The sequence below is a fragment of the Brassica napus genome, chromosome A9, assembly GCF_020379485.1.
Source record: "Brassica napus cultivar Da-Ae chromosome A9, Da-Ae, whole genome shotgun sequence".
NCBI classification, from domain to species: Eukaryota; Viridiplantae; Streptophyta; class Magnoliopsida; order Brassicales; family Brassicaceae; genus Brassica; species Brassica napus.
The window spans coordinates 38072716-38096544 of NC_063442.1; the positions used below are offsets into that span (position 1 = coordinate 38072716).

At 36.3% G+C, this 23829-nt stretch overlaps 7 protein-coding genes across 10 annotated transcripts; 3 read left to right on the plus strand and 4 right to left on the minus strand.

The window, feature by feature from the left end:
• The first annotated feature begins 143 nt into the window (after positions 1-143).
• Positions 144-1031, plus strand: LOC106375240 (probable zinc transporter cis4). Its single transcript, XM_013815105.3, has one exon. The coding sequence runs from the start codon at positions 144-146 to the stop codon at positions 942-944; it is 801 nt and encodes a 266-aa protein (XP_013670559.2). The 3' UTR covers positions 945-1031.
• A 2169-nt stretch (positions 1032-3200) lies between these two features.
• On the minus strand, positions 3201-4737 carry LOC106374178 (adenylate isopentenyltransferase 3, chloroplastic). Its single transcript, XM_013814263.3, has one exon. It carries the CDS (start codon positions 4491-4493, stop codon positions 3495-3497), a length of 999 nt encoding a protein of 332 aa, XP_013669717.1. The 5' UTR covers positions 4494-4737; the 3' UTR covers positions 3201-3494.
• A 9299-nt stretch (positions 4738-14036) lies between these two features.
• Positions 14037-15328, minus strand: LOC106375242 (cyclin-U3-1). The gene is made up of 3 exons (XM_013815106.3): positions 15115-15328; positions 14540-14968; positions 14037-14469 (listed from the first exon to the last, which is right to left on the minus strand). The coding sequence occupies exons 2-3, from the start codon at positions 14941-14943 to the stop codon at positions 14205-14207; spliced, it is 669 nt and encodes a 222-aa protein (XP_013670560.2). The 5' UTR covers positions 14944-14968; positions 15115-15328; the 3' UTR covers positions 14037-14204.
• A 124-nt stretch (positions 15329-15452) lies between these two features.
• Positions 15453-17771, plus strand: LOC106375243 (RAN GTPase-activating protein 1-like). Its single transcript, XM_013815107.3, has 2 exons — positions 15453-15668; positions 15949-17771. The coding sequence occupies exon 2, from the start codon at positions 15961-15963 to the stop codon at positions 17566-17568; it is 1608 nt and encodes a 535-aa protein (XP_013670561.2). The 5' UTR covers positions 15453-15668; positions 15949-15960; the 3' UTR covers positions 17569-17771.
• An 845-nt stretch (positions 17772-18616) lies between these two features.
• On the minus strand, positions 18617-19187 carry LOC111200373 (outer envelope membrane protein 7-like). Its single transcript, XM_022691315.2, has one exon. The coding sequence runs from the start codon at positions 19106-19108 to the stop codon at positions 18839-18841; it is 270 nt and encodes an 89-aa protein (XP_022547036.1). The 5' UTR covers positions 19109-19187; the 3' UTR covers positions 18617-18838.
• Positions 19188-20536: 1349 nt separating this feature from the next.
• Positions 20537-22082, plus strand: LOC106411752 (fatty-acid-binding protein 1). The gene is made up of 4 exons (XM_013852569.3): positions 20537-20984; positions 21051-21300; positions 21378-21469; positions 21572-22082. Exons 1-4 carry the CDS (start codon positions 20633-20635, stop codon positions 21736-21738), a joined length of 861 nt encoding a protein of 286 aa, XP_013708023.2. The 5' UTR covers positions 20537-20632; the 3' UTR covers positions 21739-22082.
• LOC111200771 (ribosome-recycling factor, chloroplastic) lies at positions 21828-23808 on the minus strand. 4 transcript variants are annotated; one of them, XM_048741402.1, is made up of 11 exons: positions 23659-23807; positions 23449-23584; positions 23301-23367; positions 23029-23222; positions 22821-22932; positions 22659-22700; positions 22528-22584; positions 22381-22431; positions 22244-22300; positions 22061-22115; positions 21828-21951 (listed from the first exon to the last, which is right to left on the minus strand). In XM_048741402.1, exons 1-10 carry the CDS (start codon positions 23735-23737, stop codon positions 22098-22100), a joined length of 813 nt encoding a protein of 270 aa, XP_048597359.1. In that variant the 5' UTR covers positions 23738-23807; the 3' UTR covers positions 21828-21951; positions 22061-22097. The 4 variants fall into 4 exon arrangements, with proteins under 4 accessions (XP_048597359.1, XP_048597357.1, XP_048597358.1 ...); XM_048741400.1 differs by having other exon boundaries at positions 22381-22584; positions 23659-23808; XM_048741401.1 differs by having other exon boundaries at positions 21828-22115.
• Between the last annotated feature and the right edge of the window lie 21 nt (positions 23809-23829).

Genomic DNA, 23829 nt, shown 5'->3' on the forward strand with positions numbered 1-23829 from the left:
AACAAGTCTTATTGTTTCTGCCAAAATGAAACACTCCTCCTGCTGTCAAAAAAAAAAAAAAAAAAAAAGAAACACTCCTAAAAGAAAAAGCTCTGCAAGCCAACCTAACAAAATACACGCAAATCAAATGAAATAACTCTAATATGAACCTAAAACCTCTCTGCAACCATTCTCTTTGTACCTACTTTTACCTTTTGAGTATGTATATAACGAGAACTCACCGAAGATCTCTCTTCACATACACATACACATACATCTCCATGGAAACTCTTTTTCTTGTAGCTATTATCCTTCTGGCTCTTTCCTCTTCCTCTATCACGCGAGGCCAGAGAATCGTAGAGATTCCACCACCGCGTCCACTATGCGCCTCTCAATACGCTCTGGCTAACTACGCCTGCTCACGTCTCCCAATGAACACTGTCCCACTTCCTTCCCCCATTGCCCCACCTCCTCCCATCTTTCCTCCTCCTCCCGACCATGACCATCATGACCATGACCACGACGATGATCATCACGATCACGACCATGACGACGACGACCACGACCATGACGACCATGACCATGACAACGATGATCACCACCATAATCACCGTGACCACGACCATGATCACGATGACCATGACCATGATCACAACCGCGACCACGACCATGATCACGATGACCACGATCATGATCACGATGACGATGACCATGACCACCACAACAGCCACAGACGCCACCATCGGCGCCGTCACCACCACCGCCATCATCATCACAGACACAGAGAGGAGACGTATGCTCAGCAAGAGTGCTGCAAGTGGGTGAAGCAAATGGACAACGAGTGCGTGTGTGACCTTCTGGTTAGGCTGCCGCCATTGCTAGCGAAACCAGCTCATGACTATACAGTCTTTGTGGATGAGTCCTGCATTGTCACTTTCACCTGCGGAGGCAGACTCATTCGCTGATCAATCCTCCTCTTTCACTCTCATTGTCTTAATATCCTTTTGTTTTATCGTCTTTTCTTTAGCTGTAATAAACAAAACATTCCTTTATTTCACGCCCTTCAGTTTAAACTGCTGTGTATGTTTTACACTTATCTAGTCAAAAGTCAACCAAACCCAAAAATAAAGTCACAGTGTGATTATCATTCGATCTCGTGAGCTTCGCTCGCTCTATTTCTCTAATACGCGCGAACGTATTCTATTGCATATGGGCCTAAGTTCTTAAAACAATGAGATTATTCTAGGCCCATTATTTATTGTAGATCACAGATTTTGGAAATTATTTCATGTGTATTGTATTTACATCGCAGTAGGTTAGAGCAATGAGAATATATTTGTATAATAATACTAGCAAACAAACAAAAAACACAGAGATAACTTATAAACAAAATAGGATGGAGATTCATGGAACCCTTACTTTGTTTATAAAAAAGTCGCATTGATGGGAAACAATGATAGAATTTAATTATTGCGTTATGCTCAAAAGATGTGATTCCTTTTTACTCCAAAGACTCTTCTTTTTTTTTTGCAATTTGTTCTTTGTCTTCTTTCACTTTTTTCCTTATCTCTTGTAGTTTCAAAATCTACGTCAAAGCCATATACATAGATGCATATTTTCTTAGTATTTACATCAACGTCAGTCCACAGATATATCGCACCAGGTCGAAGACTCGAAGTAGTAGCGTAGTACTCTCTGTTTTGTAAAAGTTTTTTTTTTGTCTTTAAATTTTCTATGTAAGTTTCTATGCACTACTTTTGTTCCTGAAAGTAGGAATTTCTAAATTTATTTTTTGTTTAAAAATGATAAATTTTCTAAAATTTTAAAGTTTTTTTAGCTGTGAATGTTGAAAAGTTGTATATTTTTAAAAAACATTAATTGAAAATATTTGAATTGGTTAAATACTATTGGTTGATATTTATTGAAAAATGTATAGCAAAATAAATAATAAATTCAATTGTAAAAAAATAATTATTTCTTTAATATCCGTGAATACTCTATAAAATTCTTTTTTTCGGGAACAGAGGGAATATATAAGTTGTTTTGCCTATTAATATTCATTGGTAATTTTTGTTATTGATTATAATATTTAAATTAAATATTTATATAATGGTCTTTTAAGAAGAAATTATCCATGGTAAATAAGTACAGTATACCGACGGGTTTAGTAAAAAGAAGACGAATATTGACGGAGTGGGGCCCAGGAGCATCTAGAGAATAATAATAATGGATGGGTTCCAATTAAGAACGCATTAACCCACTTTGAATCGAATAATGCAACATAAATTGTCAACGGCTGTACGGTCTCTTACTGTACGGTCATTTCATTTTGGTAACATCTAACTCGTTAGAAATTTATCTTCACACTTTATTTGTGTCTTTGTTCTTCTTATGTCCCGACTCAAACTGGTTAACAACAATTTCGAGGGATTTCACACGCGCAAAAAAAAAAGAACTGCTTTAAAATTATCTTCATACATGTCGTTTGATTTGAGTGGTTAATAGTTTAGAACATTTAATTTGATCATTTTCCTAGCTCAAATATATGAAATATTTTCATACTACGTACTAATAAACTCGTTACGATTCATTTCACGTGTACCATTTCTTTCCTAATCTCATTTTAAATAACGCAACTGAAATTTGGTTAATTATTAATTCAGATCTTAATAATTCAGGATTAGATATCTGACCTATATACATAGGTACGTCTGCATCAAACAATTACATTTAAAGAAGAAATCACTGAATCACTGTATAACTATTTACGATATATAAGTTGCCAACTTCGGTGCCAAAAAAAAAATATAAGTTGCCAACTTCAATGCCCCACTCAGCTTAGACGTTGTAATATTTAAATCAAATAGTTATACAAAAGCAAGTCTTATTTCCAAAGTTATCTCTGAGTGTTTGGGTTCGTGCTTGAATTTTAGGTCTAGATCATGTTTGGGTAAGGTTGTTGGAAGCTACAAGAACTGTTGTTTCAAAGTCTGAGAACACCTTGTTTCTCGATAGTTCGTGGTATTTGGCTCTCGTCCTTGATCAATGCCGGGTTCTTTGATCGGAGCCGGTTTCTTGGCTTAACTGGATTGTAGGTTGTTTTCCACTATTGTTTTGGATCCAATTCATTTTCGTCGTAGTCTCTGTTATCTAGTTTAATTTACGCAATTCGCTACAATTTTTCATTATCATAAATTTGAAAATTTAATATAAAATTAACATTTACCAAAAAAAGAAAAGGTCTCATTTCGAAGTATAGCATTCCTCTTACAGTCTCATTTGAGTCCAAAAAAGTAGAAGATAATACTGAATAACCGTTATGCCAAAATTTCAGTATCTAACAGTACTATATATGATGCGTATACTATATAATATATGTAGAGCCGTGGATATAACTTTATTTTCTAGCATATTTTAAAAATATTTTCCCCACTCATCACTCATGGTAGTAGTCTTGGACATTTCTGATCATTGCCATGCCATCAGAACATTTCTTAACCACATTTTCCAGCTGATCACGCCACTAGGGACATTTCGCGTTCCCTGACCGCCCCGGTTGATGCTTCCACAAACATTCGAGGGCTGTCAATATCGAGCAAGAACCGTGAAACAGCTTCGGTGCTCGGTCTAGCCACCAGCCTCTCCCACGCCACGTCAGCATCCACCTTTGATCTACGCCTTGTGATAACCGGAGTCGCGTCCAATCTTTGAATGCACCACTTCTTGATCTTTCTCAACCGTTCGATCTTCTCTCTCTGTCTGCAAGCTAACTTAAAAGTATTACTCTTTATTTCATCGACCACTTTATTCAACAGTGCTTCTCTGTCTCCCAAATTCAAGAACGGTTCGTTCCTGAAAAATATGTCGAACTCTGGAACTCCAATTGCTTTCTTTATTCCTCTCGAGTAATCAGAATCCGAATAGTCAAAAAAGTCTCTAGCTTCTTCGACCATTCCATTTTGCACCATCTTATCAACTCTCTCAGACACAAACCGGTTCAAAACGGGTAGTGCCACGTCGACCCATAGGAAGCAACAGTCGTACTTTGACCTAAATTTGTAGTCGTCGTCGTCGACTAGAGCCTCGACGTAAGAGTTGGAACCTCCAACGATGATTGGAAGCTTTCCACGGTTAAGAACAGATTCAACAGAGAGATTTGCCATGTGGCAGAAGTTTGCGGCGGTTAAGTCGGCTTGAGGCGGCAAAACACTGAGGAGATGGTGCGGTACCCCGCATCTCTCCTCGGTCGTGATCTTGTTAGTGACAATGTCGAGACCTTGGTGAACTTGGATCTTGTCGGAGTTTATGATCTCTGCTTGAAAACGTGTGGCAAGATCGACGGAAAGTCGTGACTTGCCTGTTCCGGTAGCGCCCATGATGACCACGACTTTTTCCTTTGGGACGTATGGGTTTAGAGTTAGCATATTGGGACCAAATCTCGCCGGAGAGAACTCTAAATTTGTCGAAGGAGGCAATGATTGCTTGCACATTGCCATAGATATCTTCATGATCATGATGATATATAGAAAACTTTACAATATAAACGAGACTTGAGACTTCAGGTGTTTTATATATATTTAGATATATGTTTGGTCGACACTTGTATCGATGTTCAGGTGACTTTGCATGAGGCATATGATTTCTATATTTATAAGGGTCACACACTTGAGGAAATTTAAAGTCTGGACGAATGATCTATTACAAGTTGGGTCGCTTTTTTTAATTGGTCAAAACCTATTCTTTTTTTTTATCTTTTACTTTATTCTCCTCTATTTGTTTTAGCCTAGCCAAACATTTGATGCGCGTGCAGTGCTGATGATATATTTTGATAATGTGTCAATCAAAGTTAAACTTCTATACGTTTGATGTGAAGTTAAGATCCGTTTTATTTTGTGTGGAAAGTTAATTATGATCAGAAGCACTTCCGTTTCTAGATATTCTACATATTATTTCACTTGAGTGTAAGTTTTTGTTATTAAAATTGGGTTGTATCTTGGCTTTGTCCTTTGTAGACAATTTTGCTTGAAATAAATTTAACTTGAATTGAATTACATTACGCACTAAACATCAACTTAAACTAAAACATGTTAAATACATCATAATCGGGATAATGAGTATTATATGTATATATATTCTCTATGCCCTGAATATATATATATATATATATAAATCATTTAAAAAGTCATGCAAGTGTGATTCTGAGATTAATATTTTGATATTCTATTATAAGTCTTTCTATTTTTGTTGAACAAAATAAAGATTCTGTTGGACCGCCCATTAATGAAACGGAGAGGCAAAATTGTTTGTCGTCCTGCAATGGCCAAGACTAGGGGTGGGCACTTTACCCGATATCCGAAGTGGCACCCGAACCCGATCCGAAAAACCGAACCGAAATCCGAACCGAAGTAGCAAAATACCCGAACGGGTATTGAATAAGGAGAGATTGGATACCCGAACCCGAACGGATAATACCCGAACCCGAATGGATATCCGAAGATAACCGAACATATGTATAATTAACCTTATGTTTCTAGTTTATATCTCTCATTTTATATAAAATATTTATATTGATACTACACATAATTTAAGTTCATATGATATACATACAATTCCGGAAAAAATGATTTGCTACTCACTTAAAATGCATGTCAAGTTTTTTATTTCAAAAATTAACAAAAAGTTATATCCAAAATTAAAAAAAAATAACTAAATTAGTGTCTTTTTAGTTTTAAAATGTTATGTCCAAATCTATTAACCATTCAATCTATTAAAAATAAAAAATTAGTTAACTAAAAGTTATATTTTTAAATACAATAAACTTGAGAAATGAAAATTTTAATATTTTTTTTCAAAATCTAAATATCCGAACCCGATCCGAAATAACCGAATCCGAACTAAAAATACCCGAACCCGACCCGAAGTACAGAAATACCCGAACGGGTTCTAGACCTCTATACCGAAATACCCGAAAATCCGAAATACCCGATCCGAACCCGAACGGGTACCCGAACGCCCACCCCTAGCCAAGACCTAGGCAACGTCTCTTTACTACTCTTCCACTTAAGTATAATCTTAACAAGGAAAACCATAAAAGAATACTTTCTATATTTTTTTACGTTTTAATTATTCACAGAAGATAAGAAATAGTATAATGGTCTGAGAAAGGGCCTTTAAAAAGATTATTCTTACAGCGACAAGTCGTAGCTATTGCCTATTGGAATGTAATTTTTTGCTTGTGTGCGAACTTAGTTATGTGTGCATGCTCCTACACGTCCATGTACGCGCGTATCTGATTCCTCCGTTCCTACATACCAAAATAAACACATAATAGTTAAAAAAATCAATTTAAACACAGCCATCCAAGTATGATTAATTTCTTTAACTATATATAAATTTTGCTATAGCTAGAGCTAGATGTGAATAAATTTCCGAAATTAGATATTTACTGATTTATGTTTGATTGTAAGGGAAAGTAGTATATTTTTATATATCTTTTGATAATATTTTGGCAATTCTGGTCCTTTGATATTATATTTACACGTCATTTGATATTATATTTACACTATTTAATTATATATATATATGTTTTAATCAAATGAGTGGATTAAACGAGCTTATATGCGTTTTCTTTTTAAATCCTAGCTTTTTGTTGTCTTATCAGTTGATTAGCACATTATACAATTTTATTTGTAATTTTAGAAAATTTTCGATTGATTAGTTAGTTGCCATCACAACCTCAAGATAAGGAATATATACATCAACCTAAAATCAATTTCAATGGTACCAGTTAATTTTATAATTAGAATAAAACGAATTGTTATTTTCTTTATGTACATTTGCTTTGCAATTTGTCTATTGACCCAATAATTTTAAATCTCTTATATATTAAAGGAGAAACATTGTAATAAATGCGTTTACACTAAACTAGACACATGTCACGTATAAAAACATTGTAATAAATATGTTCACACTAAAATAAACACATATAGAGAATTTCTCAGCCAAACTCTACATAAATATGTTCACACTATGTACTTTACGTTTTTTAAATATAAAACTCACATGCATGATTCTTTTTTACGTTATTTTTACTGTTTACAAATAGAGCTGGACAAATTATTCATAAATTTTGATTCGATTCGTTATCCGTTTTGATTCAAACCGAAAAATTTGGATATCCGTTACTCTACGAAGCAAATCAAATACTAAAATGCAATATCCGTAAAAAAAAAGCAAATCACAAATATCAATATTTATAGGAACGGATATCCAATTTGATCCGTTATATACATATATATACATATATTTAAAAAATTATATATAAGACATATATTATAGTTTATATAAATTTTACAATATTTTTGTTTTATATAATTTCATTTTAAGAATTTTATTTTTCATGTATTATTTTGAAAAAAATGTCATTTAATATTAATTAACAGTATCTTTATATATTTATCAACCATCTTTATATATTTTTACATACACATACATGTGCACATTGACGTGAGCACCTTATAACTAAGTATTTACCACAACTAAAATATCTAATTTTTTGAAAGTTAAAATTTTCTTTTTCTTAATGCTTCTTTCACTATCGACCAAATTGTAGTAAAATAATTTGTGTTAATAAATTTTTTTTAAAAATATTATCCGTTTAGAAACTATAATATGAAACCATTGGTTCGACATCACGACTATCTAAGATTCATAACATGAAAACAAACAAATAATAGTAATTTTCTATTATCACAGGAAAAAAGCAAAAAAAAATATCAAACATTTTAACCGAACAAACCAAATAAATATTAATTTTAAATGATAGTTATATTTTAGGAGATTAAAAATCAAAAACCAACTTAAAACCAAACCGGTATCCAAATTAATGTCTCCTTATTAAAATAATAACAAAACTAATAATCACATTCTGCGCAAGACTCAGATTATTACCCAGTACAACATGTAAAAGGAGACTCTATAGCTAGCTAGCTATATATGAGTGCTAGCTCGTTCGCCTAAACCTCATAGGTGGCCACCAACTTTTGGAGTTCCTTACTTTATATAATGTTCATGATACATACAAAGAAATTAAACCGAGATAAGAAACTTAATGATTGATTGATGATAACCCATTAGCCACGTTTATATAAACTAGATTCTTTTTCCGCGTTACGCGCGGATTATATGTTTTAAATTCCGAACCCGAACCGAACCGGCAAAAATCCGAACCGAATCTGAACCGAAATTTAAAAATACCCGAATGTAGCTAAAATCTTTAAATCCGAAAACTCGAAACCCGAATAGATCAGAACCGAACCCGAATGGGTATCCGAAATTATGTTGTATTGAAATTATGTTGTTTTAATTAACTGTATTTATCTTTCAGAACTGTTTATATATCTATTTTCATTGGTAACCGAAAAAGATATAAGCATATATTTTCTAAGTAATTTTTACAATAATTTTATTCCATTTTTAAATGTAAATTTGGATAAATGCATAAAATTGAATTTCATTTACCTTAAAATACATCAGATTCAAATCTAAATAAGCAAAACAAACATATGTCTTTCCAGTTAAAATCATTGAGGTTACAGCTTCTCAGCTTGGCTCGGCAAAAACCCTAATCATTCCCATAATGTCCTATAATTTGTATCATTTTAAGTTATTATATATTTGTCTGTGAACACATACATATTTAAAACTCTTATCAAACAAACAAAATTTGTAATTTGTAAAACTTCTAATTTGCTGATGTCGAAAACTTTTAATAATATAACATATTAAATAAGTGGTAAATTTGTATAACTGCTGGACCTCTAATACCAAATTAAAATAATACTATTATTATTATTATTTTCATTTTTATTTAATGTTTTGGAATTGTGCACATATATTAAAAACATTTAATTTTATATATTTTCTAAAAAAAACATCATTTAACCATATTTCGTTCAACGCATAAATAATCTGCAAATATAAAATATAAAATAGCATAAAAATAACAAAATTTTATATTGAAAATTGAAAAACTCTTGTAGTTTTAAACCAAAAAACTTCAAACTTCATATACTAAAAACAGAGTGTATAGTAAAGATATTTTCGTACATCTATGAATATAGACCTGAGCATTTTATTCGGATCCAAAAATTTGAACCAGAACCAACGCGAAAATACTCGATACGAAACCGGACCGTAAATTTATAAATACCTAGTTGGTTTAAAATTGCCTTACACAAAACAACCGAAGCCAAAAAAAAAAACAAACCGAATAGACCCATACCCTAATAGACCCTGCCCCATAAAGAACCGACCTGAATAGATCCGCTGATAAGACCCATTTCATATCCGACCTAAAACATGAATATCCAAAACTATGATTTTATGTGTCTATTTTCTTTGTATTTATTTAATGATTTAGTTGAAATGTCTTTTTGTTAGCAATCTTCGTTTTTTATATTAATGATTTTTAAGCAATGTGAAACTTTAAATGTCAAATTTACAATTTATAATTTATAATTTTAATAATTAATAGTTTATTTTGGTTATTTTATAAATTTTAGATAAATATGACGGATTTAGGGTAATTTTGATGGAGTTGGGTACTTCAGTTTTTTGGATCTTAAATACCCGACCCCGAATCGGCTATGGATCCGAAAATGACATGTATTTTTACTATAGATCCAAACCGATCCGGATCCAAGAGGAACCAATCCGAACCTTAAAGGAACCGACTTGTATCCAGATAAAAAAATTCCAAATACCTAATTGGATCCAAATGCTAAGATCCGAAGGGCTCGGACTTGAGAGGAACTGAACCGAAGACGCGAACTCTCAGTCCTATGTGGATATGTATTATCTTGCATATGTAGATACATACTATTTTTAGCACTGATATATTGTGATATTATAGAAATATTACATAGACGATTTTGTATCCGACAATGCTTCCTAATTTATGAAAATTAACGTCTGATTATATCACTTTGAATCGTTCTATTAAATCCACGTCTGGCTATACTTTCTGCACCATATTAAAGATTCTATATGAAAAAGATCTACTAATCTGCATAGTTTGTTCTATTCTAAGATTCTAAAATGAGAATTCATGGTGTAAAATCATTGATTAACCATTAGTAAACCAAAAGAGCAAACAAACTTTCACTTGTAGATCTTTTTTTTTCCTATTTGATTAAGGGGGCATCCGTTTCTGGTGTGGAATATATATGTTGTTCATGCTTAATTTTGATGGAATTAAAATATGCATAGATGGTTTGGTCGGATTATAAGAGATTAAAAGTATTTTTGTGTTTTTTTTCCTAGTATCAATTTATTTTTACAGTAAACAATTTAAATTACTTTTCAATTTAATTTAAATTTTAAAATACCTTGTTTTATAATATGCCATAAAACATTTATTACACACAATTTCATTTGTTTGAATATGTCCATGTTTTCACAAATGATGTAATATATGCATATTGTATCTGTGGCAAAAACTAACATATTTAATTTGCAAAATTATTTTTTACTAAACTGTTAAATTGATCTTAATTTGTTATGTGCAACTTTTCTAATTTCATTTATAAAGACGTGAAGACTCCACAAAATCACAAATATTATTTGAATAGTAAAACAAACAAATAATTATTTACTACATCACTCCACATTACAAATCGTGTAATCTTTTTCTTGACTCACAACACAAAAACAATTTATATGTTCTTCAGGTCATCAAAGAGACATCTAATTTACATAGGATATAAGATGTTTCAGATCACGAAATAAAGTACTTGGTTGTGGCTTTTGCTTCCTCAGAGACTAATCTGTGTCTCATTCCTTCAAAGCTATAATCTGCAATTCAACAGAAATATCAGAAAAGATTGTAGATTTGCGGACAAATCTGAGGTACACGGAGAAAACACTGAGTCAAATGGCAAAAAAAGAAAAGAAAAGATTGACACTCAGTGAGAAATTCACCTCTGAAAATGCGAAATAAGCGGTGAGAGCTGCCTCCATTTTGCTGAATATTTTGTCAAATTGAACTCAGAAGTAATCGAAAGAAGATCATTCAACTCAGCATTACTATTTGAGGAGAACTGAACATGAGTACGTGACCATTCAATTTCACAGAGAAAGCTTGATCCATAATATTCTTCACCAGATCCAAAACTGTCTTGCCTAATTCATGTTTCAATTTAAGAACCGAGGAAGCACCATATGGTTTAGCTGAGAACTTGATTTCATAGCCTCCAGCTCCATCAATTCAGATAGCATTAGTATATCAAATCCTCTTTGTTTCAATTCATCTGACGAAGCTATTCCATCACTTTCTCTTGTGTCACATACTTCTTAGTAAATCGAAAGCTCAAAAACTAAACCAGTAACACGATTACAGGAAAGTGAAATCTATTATTTATTTACTGTGATGATGATGAGTTTCCCTGCGAATGCAGGCCCTTTTAGATAAGCTAATTGCTGCAACTACAGCAGCTCCAGATGAAATCTCGACCTGATGTATGTATTATGTTCCCCCCCCCGCACAAAGTACCAACCCAATACCCTTAGAACACTTCATCAAGTAACTTAACCCCCTGTACAAAACATGTAGTAGTGTTCTATAAGGAAGATGCCAAAGTGAAAAATTCCAGTTTGAGAAGTTTTGAATTAGTATGACTGATGAATTCTCCTTACCAGTACTGTCTACAGAAATCGTACTTCTTTCTGATGGCTCAACACCAACGACCTGTGTTTTATGTTTTAAGGATGTTTAGGAATAAAGCAATCACAAGGTTAAAACAAAGAACCAAAAGCAAGAGATAAAGAAAGACTTTAATACCACCAGTTCCAATTCGACATTATCTTTGTATATTCTCATATCTCTGGTCATGTAGTTTCAAAGGGATCTTACCAAAAAGGAAAATATCTAATTAGGCCACAAACCAAAGCTAGAATAAAAGAGTAAATGCTCTTGATACGTTTTTTTACCTTTGGATTTGCCGTTTTATAAAATTGCTGAAACATATAATTAAGTATTATTTGTCTTAAGAACTCTCTTTAGCTCTATCCACCGCACCTTTCAGACGTTTCTCTACAGTGTCTCAATATTAAAACATGAGAACTTATAGAAAGTCAAGAAAGATGTGCACAATAACCTTTCTTGGACTTATGGCTCCGCAATATTCTGCATCAAAACTCTACTATTTTCCAAAGAAATAGAAAAGGGAAAACAAAATAAGTAAACCGAAAGAGGGAGAGAGAGAGAGATCTAAAGTTGTAATACATACATGGAGATAAAGCTTTTTGCCGATAAGGGAAAGTAGTCGCCCGCCGTGTGCTGCATCTGCACCGCACTTCACGGTCCGGCCACTGCAAAGAGAACTTCCAGGGGTCAAGGTCCGGTTATGACATCTGAAGAGAAATCTGGATCTTGGAGATTGGATGTAGAATGCTTTATCAAAGGGAAAGAAAATGAATAAATAAATGAGTGATTTAATATCTCCCTGGAATTAAGCCAAACGAACGAAGAATTTTTGGAAGATGTAACAATCCAATTTTTGCAAGGACTCGTGGAGAAGACGAAAGGTTTCCCATAGTTGAGATGCGTATGTAGTTTTGGCTGACATGTCACATAATGATTGGATGATTTTATTTGCAGACGTGGCAGCCTCTCTACTCTTCATGTATCCTTTTAGTATAAGTTAGATATATAGATTAATCTATTATAATAAAAAGTAAATAATAGACGACCAATAAGGCAATCACGCTTGCCTTGCGCATTAACCAACCTCTCTCTTTCAGTAATCATTTGCTCATTCGTCGTAAGAGAGTATATAACCTTTGATTTTGCTGGTGTATTTATATTATTCTTCCAAATGTGGAAACTGTGTTGCAAGTAAAAGCAAAAAAATAAAGACAAAATAGAATCTGTATATGTGACTCATGGTGTAGCTATATTATGATAGACATTAAAGGTTTAGTCTAATTCTTAACATTTAATTTGTAAAAGAAAAAGTCTACTAAGAACGTCTTTTCAAAACATACATCGCCAAAGATGGGTATATAGTTTTGGTTTGTCATTATTCAGAAAATGATACTTAAAAAGTAGTTTTCTCATAAGTTAAAAGCCAAATCTGCACGCTTGATAATCTAAACATATCTAATAAAATCCTAAGAAACTAATTATTATTTGGCATGATCAATATCAGAAAAATCTTGAACAAATGCGTACTTTTAAGATTTAAGCACACGTATCGTATGTATATAAAAGCACGTTAATTCGTTATATATATACTGTTCAACACCTAAGTAACAGGGATGGTTTCAGACTTATTCATATGTATCTGCTTATTAACATTACAGTGTATTTTTTATACCATGATCAACAGTTGTTTATACCCTGACCATCAGACCATGCTACAAAGCGTACAGAGATGAAGGAGATTATGCATTGTTAGGTCGATTAGAATCTATCTATATTATATAACTAGCAATGTTGGATTTTCATGGACCATTTGGTGTGTTCACATTTATATCGATCATTTCGCCGGACTTTCCTCCAGCCGCCACCACACAATCTATACATACCTAGCCACCCAACGTCAGGTCTAGGTAAAGCAACTTCGACGGCTTTGATCATACAGTACATCTCCACGGCAAGGTAGATAAAAACTCTCGTGAGATCAAACATCTGGAGATCATCAACAAGATGGTCGTCAAAATTATGTTCCAAGCAGCCCCATGACGATCCAAGCGGCGACCACTCACCGTCTCCAATCTCACCACCGTCCTCTGGGCTCTGACTCCAGTAGAAACGACGATGGTGGTGTAGAAGGCAGGGTTTCAGGTGGACGTGGTAATGCATGCTGAGGTGGTTGCAGCTCCTTTTCTGCTCTGCTGAACCACTACAACCGCCTGAGATCAACAAGGGTCCTTGAAAGAACAAAACCAATATGACCTCCGGTTGCAGCAACGAGGAAAGAGTTGCCGTTTGATGTTTTAGAATGGAAAATTTATTTAAGTTTTGAGCATCGATGGAAACTAGATATAAACAAATCTCTTAAAACGTACTAGCTAGCTTTGTGATAATTTCAGAAACTTTATACTTGACAAAATCAAAGTTTGTGAATTTTGCTGCTCACAAGAATCAAATTTGCAAAAGAATGATCAACACTACCACACACACACACACACACAAAAAAAAACCCTATCTTACAATTTCCTGATCAGCGTGCAGTGGTTTGAGAGCAGACTGACTCTGGTGTGCTCTTCCGCCAAGTCTCTTTGTTGGCCCGGCATGCTTCTTTTATAGGCCACTCGATCTGGATCCCGTCGCTGTTCTGTTTCTCTAACTGACAACAGTGCGTGTGAAACGTGCGAGGATCCACCTGAAGCTTAAAGTCAAGGGCGAACAACAACTTCATCTCCAATCTATTCAACTCTCTAGTGCTCACACCTCCCACTCTGGCGTAGTAAGCATTGTTGTAGTACCTGCACAAAAACAACGTCAAAGGATCAATGCTGAAGACACATGACTAGTTGAGGAGGTTGGGTTAGTTACCTGTCGTCGAAGACTTTAGCAGCTAACATGACACTCGTAACGACAAGGCGGTGGACATTAAGGGGCGTGAGATGAGCTCGTGTCACGTCGAGAAACTGAAGAATGTAGATGTAGGCAACGACGAAGCAAGAGGGGCTGCAGCGAGAGTAGATGAAAATGCGATCCAAGTAGTCGGAAATGGTGATCTCAGGCGGAGATCTCCCGTCAAAGACGGTCACAGTAGAGTGTTGGAACTCTGGGGGAGATATAGATTTGTCATGCAACAACAAAGATCTCTCGAGAGATGAAGCGAGACGTGAGAGAAGTGCTGGTGGCTTCTTCAAACGCTTGCCCTCTACAATAAGCCCTAGCCTTAGGTATACACCCGAATCATTGAATCCAGGATCAGTTGCCAGAGTTTCCATTTTTTTTAATTCTCGATTATCGAATCTGCAATATTACATAATCGAATTCAATAAGTCCTCTCTCTCTCTACCTAGCTACAAAGAATCTCTACACAGTACAGGCGATTTGGAGATTCCAGATGGCAACTTACAAGATCTTTTGGTGTGGAAGAAGAAGAAGAAGGAACTTACTTGTTCAATGAATGAAGAAGCTTCCGGAGAAGTGAAGAGAACAAACACAGATCTCTATCTCCGCCGCTTCGCCATTCTTTGCTCCGTAGCTACGAGTTGAAGCCGCGAATCATTGTTACGAAGAAGAAAGAGGAAGTTTCCATTTTTACGTTTATTTAACTAACCATAACAAGATCCATTTTTTTAATTTTTTTAATAAGCATAATAAATAAATGGAGTAAAAGACAGAAGGTGTGGTGGACAGTTCACCGTCGGTGACTCCACCTGGCCCACCTTCTTCAATCGCCGTCGCTTCAATCAACCGAATGATGGGCTTTTATCATTAAAGGCTTATTATTACTGGGCTTTGGGCTTGTTTCAGGGGCTTTATTGACTTTTCAATGTGTAGAATCAATAAACCCTAATTAATCTTCTTCTTCTTCATCAATTGGCTCTCATTTTCAGTTGAGATTTCAAAACGCAACCTTTGCCTCCATTAAATCCCCCTCTCCCGCTTTCATCTCCAATCCGCCGGAAACTAGAGAGATCCATTTCGATACCGCTTAGAAACGAAGGTGAATGAGAACCCTTTTAACTTCATTCTGATTTTCATATCCTTATCGCATCTCCATCTTGTTACTTTCTGAGCAAATTAGGCTTTTTTGGTATCTACAATAGAACATTGAATTAGATTATAATTATATCTCCAACGCCTTCTGCGTTTTTGGATTGGATCTACACTTAGCTTTGTTGCCATGGCTTCTGTTAGTCTTTGTAATTTTTATTTTTTTTTGAATATTTAATTATCAGATTTGAGCAATGTTTGTTATTTCTTTTGTCTTACTATTATTACAGAACCAAGTCGCCATGGATCATTCAGTTAAAACCCCACCTGTTCTATCCGTAAAGATGTGGCCACCAAGCAAGAGCACACGCCTCATGCTCGTCGACCGCATGACCAAGAACATCACCACCCCTTCCATCTTCTCCCGAAAGTACGGTCTCTTGAGCCTCCAAGAAGCTGAGGAGGACGCCAAGCGCATTGAAGAACTTGCTTTCGCCACCGCCAACAAACACTTCCAGAGCGAGCCTGACGCTGATGGCACCTCTGCTGTCCACGTCTACGCCAAAGAGTCCAGCAAGCTTATGCTCGAAGTCATCAAACGTGGTCCGCAACAGGTTGATTCCGAGGCCGAGGGGAACGTCGATGGGGACACCTTGTTTGATTTATCTGGTGGACGTAGAGCCTTCATTGATCTAGAGGAGGCGCGCGAGCTTCTGAGGCCTCTCGCTGAGCCGAACAACTCCTTCACCAAGATCCGTTTCAGCAACAGGAGCTTCGGCTCCGAGGCTGCTAAATTCGCTGTAGGCGTCTTGTCTTCCGTCAAGGACCAGCTGACCGAAGTGGATCTCTCGGACTTCGTCGCGGGGAGACCGGAGGCGGAAGCCCTCGAAGTCATGACCATGTTTTCATCCGCCTTGGAGGGCTCTAACCTCAGGTCTTTGAATCTTTCCGACAACGCCTTGGGAGAGAAAGGCATCCGTGCGTTCGCCTCTCTCATCAAGTCTCAGCGTGGCTTGGAGGAGCTTTACCTCATGAACGACGGCATTTCGGAGGATGCTGCGAGAGCGGTCCGCGAGCTGCTTCCATCTACTGGCGAGATCAGGGTTCTTCAGTTTCATAACAACATGACGGGAGACGAAGGAGCCATCGCCATTGCGGAGATTGTGAAGCAGTGTCCGTCTCTGGAGGATTTCAGGTGTTCGTCTACGAGGATTGGCTCTGACGGAGGTGTTGCGCTTGCTGAAGCGCTTGCGTCATGTAGCCGCTTGAAGAAACTTGATCTCCGTGACAACATGTTTGGAGTTGAAGGTGGGGTTGCCCTGGCAAAGACCTTGTCAGTGTTGAGTGAGTTAACTGAGATCTATATGAGTTACCTAAACTTGGAGGATGAGGGAGCAGAGGCGCTTTCCGAAGCTCTGGTTAAGTCTGCTCCTCGTCTTGAAGTTATAGAGTTGGCTGGGAATGATGTTACTGTAAAAGCCGCTGGGAAACTGGCGGAATGCATCGCGTCCAAAGAGTCTCTTTCGAAGCTGAATCTGTCTGAGAATGAACTCAAAGACGAAGGGACTATCTTAATCGCAAAGGCGCTTGAAGAAGGTCATGACCAGTTGACTGAAGTTGATCTGAGCACCAACATGATGAGGAGAGCTGGGGCGAGGGCCTTGGCACAAAGTGTTTTGAAGAAACCTACGTTGAAGCTTCTGAACATCAACGGAAACTTCATATCTGAGGAAGGTGTGGACGAGGTGAGTGACATGTTTAAGGACTCAGCGGACAAGCTTGGTCCTCTGGATGATAATGACCCTGAAGGAGAAGATTTTGAAGATGAAGACGAAGAAGAGGAAGGCGAAGAAGACAGTGAACTGGAAGCAAAGCTTGGAGGTCTGAAAATCAAGCAAGAGGAGGAATAGGGAGAGGTGACATTACGTGGTGCTCTTGTTGCTATGTAGTTTAGGTTCAGTTTTATCTCTCTATTTTTAGTTATGTAAGGAGGATCTAAGATTGTTTTTCTGATGATCTATTTCCTTGAAATGAAATTGATCATCTTCCAAGGAAAACTAGAATTGTTGTTGTTGGTCTCTTTGGTTATGAATTTAAATGGTCTTTTAGTTGATACAGAACAAGAGAATCAAGGTTGGATAATTAGAGAAACGATCATATACAAACACATTATCAAGGTCATATAACTGGAAGATTCCTCTAAGGAAGTCCATAGCTTCCTTTGTTAGTTCGATGCTCTGCAAGTCAAACCAGAGGAATAGAAGCCAGTCACATCCTTAAATAACAGAAAATTTTAGACAAGACACACCTGATTAGGAGAATGCTTTGCTGGAGTTGGTAGTAACCCGTTGTCGAGTTCTAAACTATCATTGTAACCATAACTCGGACATGGGATTCATCTACTGACGTGGGTGGATGCTCCAGACTTCATTTTGGGTTGACCCGGCACGTGCGCGATAACCTTTTATCTTTAGGCCTCAAGAATTTACGCGGCCTCTTTTTTTTTGCAATTTATACCAATTGATTATGAAGCTATGAGCTATCCGTTGGCGTTACCCATACGATTCTTCCACTTCTAAAAATACTTCTTTCTCGTTTTTGCTTAAAGCAAAGTGAATTATATAATGTTCAGTGTTTCATAATTTTTCATACTATTTGTACTTCGGTTTCTTTTTCATTTTTCTTGTGTTGCTTGATGAAAATACCTCTGCGAATCTATTCAGTAATAATCTTGTTTTATTCTGCCTAGTAAGAAGTAACAAATATACCACAAGCAACGGGCCAAAAATACACTCAAAACTCACTTCTCTAGAACCAAAAAAATAACTGAAGATACAAAGAGAAAGAAACACGAAATGACCAAAGCTGATGTTACCAAAATGAAGAAAAAAGATACGAAAACATTTACTGGTGTATATAACACAAAGCCCAAGGCAATTAGGAAAATGCAATCAAATATTACATCGTAACTCATTGATTTATTATTCCATCTCGGGAATTTTATTACAAAAACAAAAGAAAAACAAGATTACCTTAACTTAAAATCATCGTCAAGGCAATAAAAGCCGAGCAATATTACAGAAGAAACAACAACATAAACACACAAAACATATTGCTTATAAATATTATTGATTACGAAGAAATTGTAAGACATGTCTCTCGCAGAGGCTATTCTCACCTTTAGGCGTCGGACGTGGAAGGAGCTGTTGCGTCGTCAGCCGTGGGAGGAGCTGTGGCATCGTCGGACGCTGCTGTGTCAGCGGGAGGAGCAGTAGCATCCTCGGAGACTGATTTATCCTTTGATGAGTTAAGTTTGTTGAACAATGGCTTAAACACGAACTCCATTGCCAACCATGCGACAGCTAAAGCTCCGACAACAACTGTCGTTGTTTGTTTCTTGCCCGAAGGTTTCTCCAGTTTTGGAAAATGAATTTCTGGTGCTTTATCCATTGCTTATTTCTCTTCGCTTGAACGCTTCTTCTTCTTCAGACTGCTTTATCCTCTTAAGAACCTTTTGAAAAAAGATAGGGGCTATGTTTTATAAAAATATCGAGGTGATAGCGTCTTGAACCGTCGATGGGAATAATCGACGGTCAAAAGTTTGATGAGTAGTAAATGGGCCGAATATGGGCTGGAATGGGCTTGTTGCTAGGAAACAAATTTTGGTTGTATTGAAAAAGACAGGTTTGGTTGATTCCAATCTCCAAAATGAACCTCAATCGAACAACGAAGATAAGACGCAAATAGTGGCCTCACGTGAATTCCTCCAAAATCTATAATTGGATTTTCATGAGCCCCTTTTTTTATTTTCTACACGTTTTTATAGTAAGGGGAATCTTATTATATATTTAACCTTTTTATAATTTTAAAACGCCTACATGGTGATTTTGTACATAATTATTCAATTTAAAGTATGATGATGCATAGAAGCACGCACCAAAGCAACAAAAGACAAAGCAAAATTTATGATTCTTCAAGACTGTTAGGCTAACCCAAAGAATAATTAGGTGTTTGGATCAATTGAAACAGCTTAAGCCCATCAAATTTAAACCCACGTCTCAGTTAAAACTTAATCACATTGACCAAACGCCCAATGCAGACGCTATACATCATAGAGACGGCCCAGTATGCAAAACATATCATTCAGTTAAGAGAATTATGTGGTGGACTCCTTACTGGGCATTTTACCCAGAGCCGAAAATCCGAACAGTAACCGACGCGAAAATACAAATACAAAATCGAGCAAAAAATTTACAAGTACTTATTGAAAAATTCTCATATCCGAAAGAAACCTAACCAAAAAGAACCGGATCCGAAAAGAACTGATCCGAATAGATCCGCCTAAATAAAAATCGATTCATACCCGACTTAAAAACATGAATATCTAAAACTATGATTTTTGTGTTATATTTTCTATATTTTAATTTATGATTTAGTTGAAATATTTTTTTAAAAAATCTATGTTATTATTTTGTAGCATTTTCAAGTAATATAAAACTTTAAATGTAAAATTTAGGGTTTAATAATGTTTTATTTTAATTATTAATATCTTATTTTAAGTTATTTTGTAAAATTTTAGATATATTATAATAGATTTTGAGTAAATTTGATGAGGTTTGGGTATTTCTGTCTATTTTAAATTCTAAATATTCAAATTCGATCCAGATCCGATACGGACCAGAAAATTACAGGTATTTTATTTACAGACCCGGGCCTGTCTAATATCATGATTCAGAAAAGCCCAATGCAGACGTTAGCTCAGTAAACGTAGAAAAGCCCAAACTGAGGATGGTTCGTTAAGAGTTGCGGTAGAGGTCACGTGGGAAACAGTCGAAGCAGCAGTAGTACTACTACTAGTAGTTTGTCGCTAAATCATATAAATGGTGTGTGTTTGAGTGTTTTAATGCGAAGAGTGTAACGAAACACACAACAAGTTAACAAAGACAACAACTCACACCTACCAAACACAAGACGATGGCTTCGTTCCGCTTCCCTTTCTCGTTTTCTCAGCCTTCTGTCCCCAAACCACCGCCTTCCACGTCGTCATCATCCAGACTCTCCGTCTCCGCAGTCGCCGTGACCGTCACCTTCGGCGGAGCTGCGATCGCTGCGTCGCGGAACCAGAGTGTCTTCTCCTCTCACCGTTCGTCTCCGTTACCGTGGGGATCTATAGCTCTTGCCGATTCTAGCTCCGGATCCGTTGTTGTTGAGCCTAAGACCGGTTTCTCGTTCCCGGCTACGATCGGAGACTCCATGAGATTACTAGGCGTGGGGCTGAGGAGGAAGAGCGTGCTGGGATTGAAGAACATCGATGTCTACGCATTTGGTACTTATCATTCCTACTTTTTTTTGTTTTTGCCTTTTAAATTGATTTGATGAGAGCTTTGTTTAGGCATGTATGCTGACTGTGATGATGTGAAGAAACTTATTGGTGAAAAATACGCGAATCTTCCGGCATCTGAGCTGAGGGGAAACAAGGCATTCATTGATGATCTCTTGGAAGCCGATGTAAAGATGACCATAAGGCTGCAGATTGTCTTCGGCAAACTCAGCATCCGTTCCGTACGCAGTGCTTTCAAAGATTCTGTCGGTAACAGGCTCAAGAAGTTCGGTGGCTTAGACAACGATGAGTTGCTTCAAAGGTTAACTAACTAACACAACAAAATTTTATTGTTTGATTCTTTGAGTTTAGCTGTTTTAATTATTTTCACTTTTGTAGCTTCACTAGCCTCTTCAAAGATGAGTATAAAATTCCAAGAAGTTCCACTATTGATATGACACAAGGACCAGGGCATGTACTCAACGTATCAAGTAATAAGATCCTGTCTGTTTATGGTTATCGAAGTAAATCGTCTGAGATTGTCTTTTAGACAATATAAATATATATTTATGGTTTTGTTTTTTTTTTATCAGTTGAGGGAAACCAAGTTGGGAGTGTGAAAAGCAAACTCTTGTGTAGGTCAATCTTAGACTTGTACATTGGTGAAGAACCGTTTGATAAGAATGCAAGAGAAGATTTTCTGAACAATGTGGCTTCTATAGCCGTTGACGAGAAAGCAGCTCATGAAATTCAGAAGTAGAAGATGATAAAACAAACCAAGTGTGGTCTTTGTTATCTTATTTTTTTTATAATATAGGTATTTTGAATGAACAAATTGCTACCTTGAAGGATGGATGGGTTTTGTTTAGTCTAAATATGTACAGAAAAAATTAACAAGCGTTTGATGTACAAAGAGGGATCACTTAAGAATATATAAGAAGAAGAGGAAAAAGAGGTCTTCTAAGTTTTCCAGCTGAAAATAAACTTAAAACTCTGAGGCATTCTTGTACGCCAAGAAACAAGAGATGTTTTTTCCGAGAAAGGTTAAAGAGGCAAAAGGAGTTGGATTAAGTGGATTTTACCAGATCGTTGAGTCACGTCGGCCAACAACCATTTCAGTTACACCTTCAACAGTTCCTGTGGATTCATATGGACATATGGGTACTTTAGCTTTAAGCAATTAGTAGCTACTCTACTTAGATCAAAGACAAAAAATAGAAAAACCAGATCCATTGACTCAAGAGGGGCTAAGTAGCTGGAGATACCTTCTCTTTCTGTTTGCAGAGCTCCTCTATCTTCTTCATGTATGTATCAACTAGTTTCTGCCATTACAAATAACTATGTTTCGTCAGTCAACCATAACCATTAAAATACAAACTCTTGTGTGGGTGGGTAAGGTTACCTGCAAATCACTTGACATATCCTTCAAGTTGTCTTCAGACAGCTTCTTCTCCTGCGAAAAAATGAAACTTGGTTTTCTTAAAATGACAGACGAAAAGGATATTACAAGGAAAAAACAGTAATATAAATTGAAAAGAAAGAGCTTAACCTTCTCGAGTTTATCATAAGACTTCAAGGCATCTCTCCTTATATTTCTCAGTGCAACCTATAACAAATGCAATGATTAAGTAAAATGAAGAGTTTCAGTACATCATTATTAAAAAAAAACTAACTAACTACCTTCCCTTCTTCAGACTGTTTTGCTACAACCTTTGTTAGTTCCTGCAGTGGCGCAAATTACAAAAAAAAACCATTAGGAAGAAAGAAGCACAGAAAACACACACACAGTTTCATTATCTTGAAAAATGGCAAGGAGATGGTTTGATAGGGAAGAAGAGAAACCTTTCTGCGCTCAGAAGTGAGGGGAGGCAAGGACAATCGAATGACATCACCATCGTTATTAGGAGTCATTCCAAGATCAGAACTCAAGATGGCCTTCTCTATAGCCTTCAAGCTATATGAAAGCATTTTGGGATGATGTTATCATGAACCAACCAAGAGAACAAACAAACAAAAAATAAAAAGAGAGCAGAAAGTATAATAATGTTACCTAGATTTGTCATAAGGCTGGAGCAAAAGAGAAGTACCATCGGGGGTACTGATTTGGGCAATGCTTTTCAGACTCACTGGACTTCCATAGTACTCCACCTCAATCTTGTCAAGCATAGCCACATTGGCTCTCCCCGTCCTTATGGCATTGAAACTAGTCCTAAGCGTTTCAATCGTCTTCTCCATTTTTGTTTTCTGAATTTCACAAAGAAAACATAATCATACTTCTTCGACTAAAATCAAATAAAAACATGTAGGGAGGGGGATACGTACAACATCCTTCTCAATAGCAGATTTCTCTGCCTCTATTTCTTCAATAGTTGCAGACCTTATCACCACTCTGCAATGGATTTTTTCAGAGAATTTAGCAAAAAAAAAAACACTATCATCTTTCTAAATAACTAATTAAAAAAAAAAACACCTCTTCTGAAGTGACCGCTTGACAACGGGGCCACGGGAGAGAATAACCCCCGCACCAAGCTTGACAAGGTTCTCGCTCCTTACACAACACGCTATTACGCGTGACTTCGCCGGAGCGACTACCTTCGAGAACGAATCTACCAAATGTATATACAAATAAATAAAAACATAACGTTTTCGAGCTAAACACACGAGAGTCTGATAGACATACCTGAGAGAGACTTGGAATCAGTCGCCCTGAATCGAAGAACTGGTGGAATGGTGTGAGCAGTGGAAGAGAGTGACGCCATGGTAATAGAAGAAAGAGATATCGTGGATGCCTGGAACGCTTCCTGTTTTTTAGGATATATTTTTTACATAGGAGGGGTTCTATGTATGGGCC

Excerpts from the sequence above, each read along its gene's own strand:
- LOC106375240 (XM_013815105.3), top strand. The coding sequence starts at position 144 with ATGAACCTAAAACCTCTCTGCAACCATTCTCTTTGTACCTACTTTTAC.
- LOC106374178 (XM_013814263.3), bottom strand. The coding sequence starts at position 4,493 with ATGATCATGAAGATATCTATGGCAATGTGCAAGCAATCATTGCCTCCT.
- LOC106375242 (XM_013815106.3), bottom strand. The coding sequence starts at position 14,943 with ATGGAAACTCTGGCAACTGATCCTGGATTCAATGATTCGGGTGTATAC. Across the intron at positions 14,470-14,539 it reads GCTAAAGTCTTCGACGACAG|GTACTACAACAATGCTTACT; the intron begins GTAACTAACCCA and ends GTTTTTGTGCAG.
- LOC106375243 (XM_013815107.3), top strand. The coding sequence starts at position 15,961 with ATGGATCATTCAGTTAAAACCCCACCTGTTCTATCCGTAAAGATGTGG.
- LOC111200373 (XM_022691315.2), bottom strand. The coding sequence starts at position 19,108 with ATGGATAAAGCACCAGAAATTCATTTTCCAAAACTGGAGAAACCTTCG.
- LOC106411752 (XM_013852569.3), top strand. The coding sequence starts at position 20,633 with ATGGCTTCGTTCCGCTTCCCTTTCTCGTTTTCTCAGCCTTCTGTCCCC. Across the intron at positions 20,985-21,050 it reads CATCGATGTCTACGCATTTG|GCATGTATGCTGACTGTGAT; the intron begins GTACTTATCATT and ends AGCTTTGTTTAG. Across the intron at positions 21,470-21,571 it reads GCATGTACTCAACGTATCAA|TTGAGGGAAACCAAGTTGGG; the intron begins GTAATAAGATCC and ends TTTTTTTATCAG.
- LOC111200771 (XM_048741400.1), bottom strand. The coding sequence starts at position 23,737 with ATGGCGTCACTCTCTTCCACTGCTCACACCATTCCACCAGTTCTTCGA. Across the intron at positions 22,701-22,820 it reads TCACTTCTGAGCGCAGAAAG|GAACTAACAAAGGTTGTAGC; the intron begins GTTTCTCTTCTT and ends GCGCCACTGCAG. Across the intron at positions 22,585-22,658 it reads AACAGTCTGAAGAAGGGAAG|GTTGCACTGAGAAATATAAG; the intron begins GTAGTTAGTTAG and ends CATTTGTTATAG.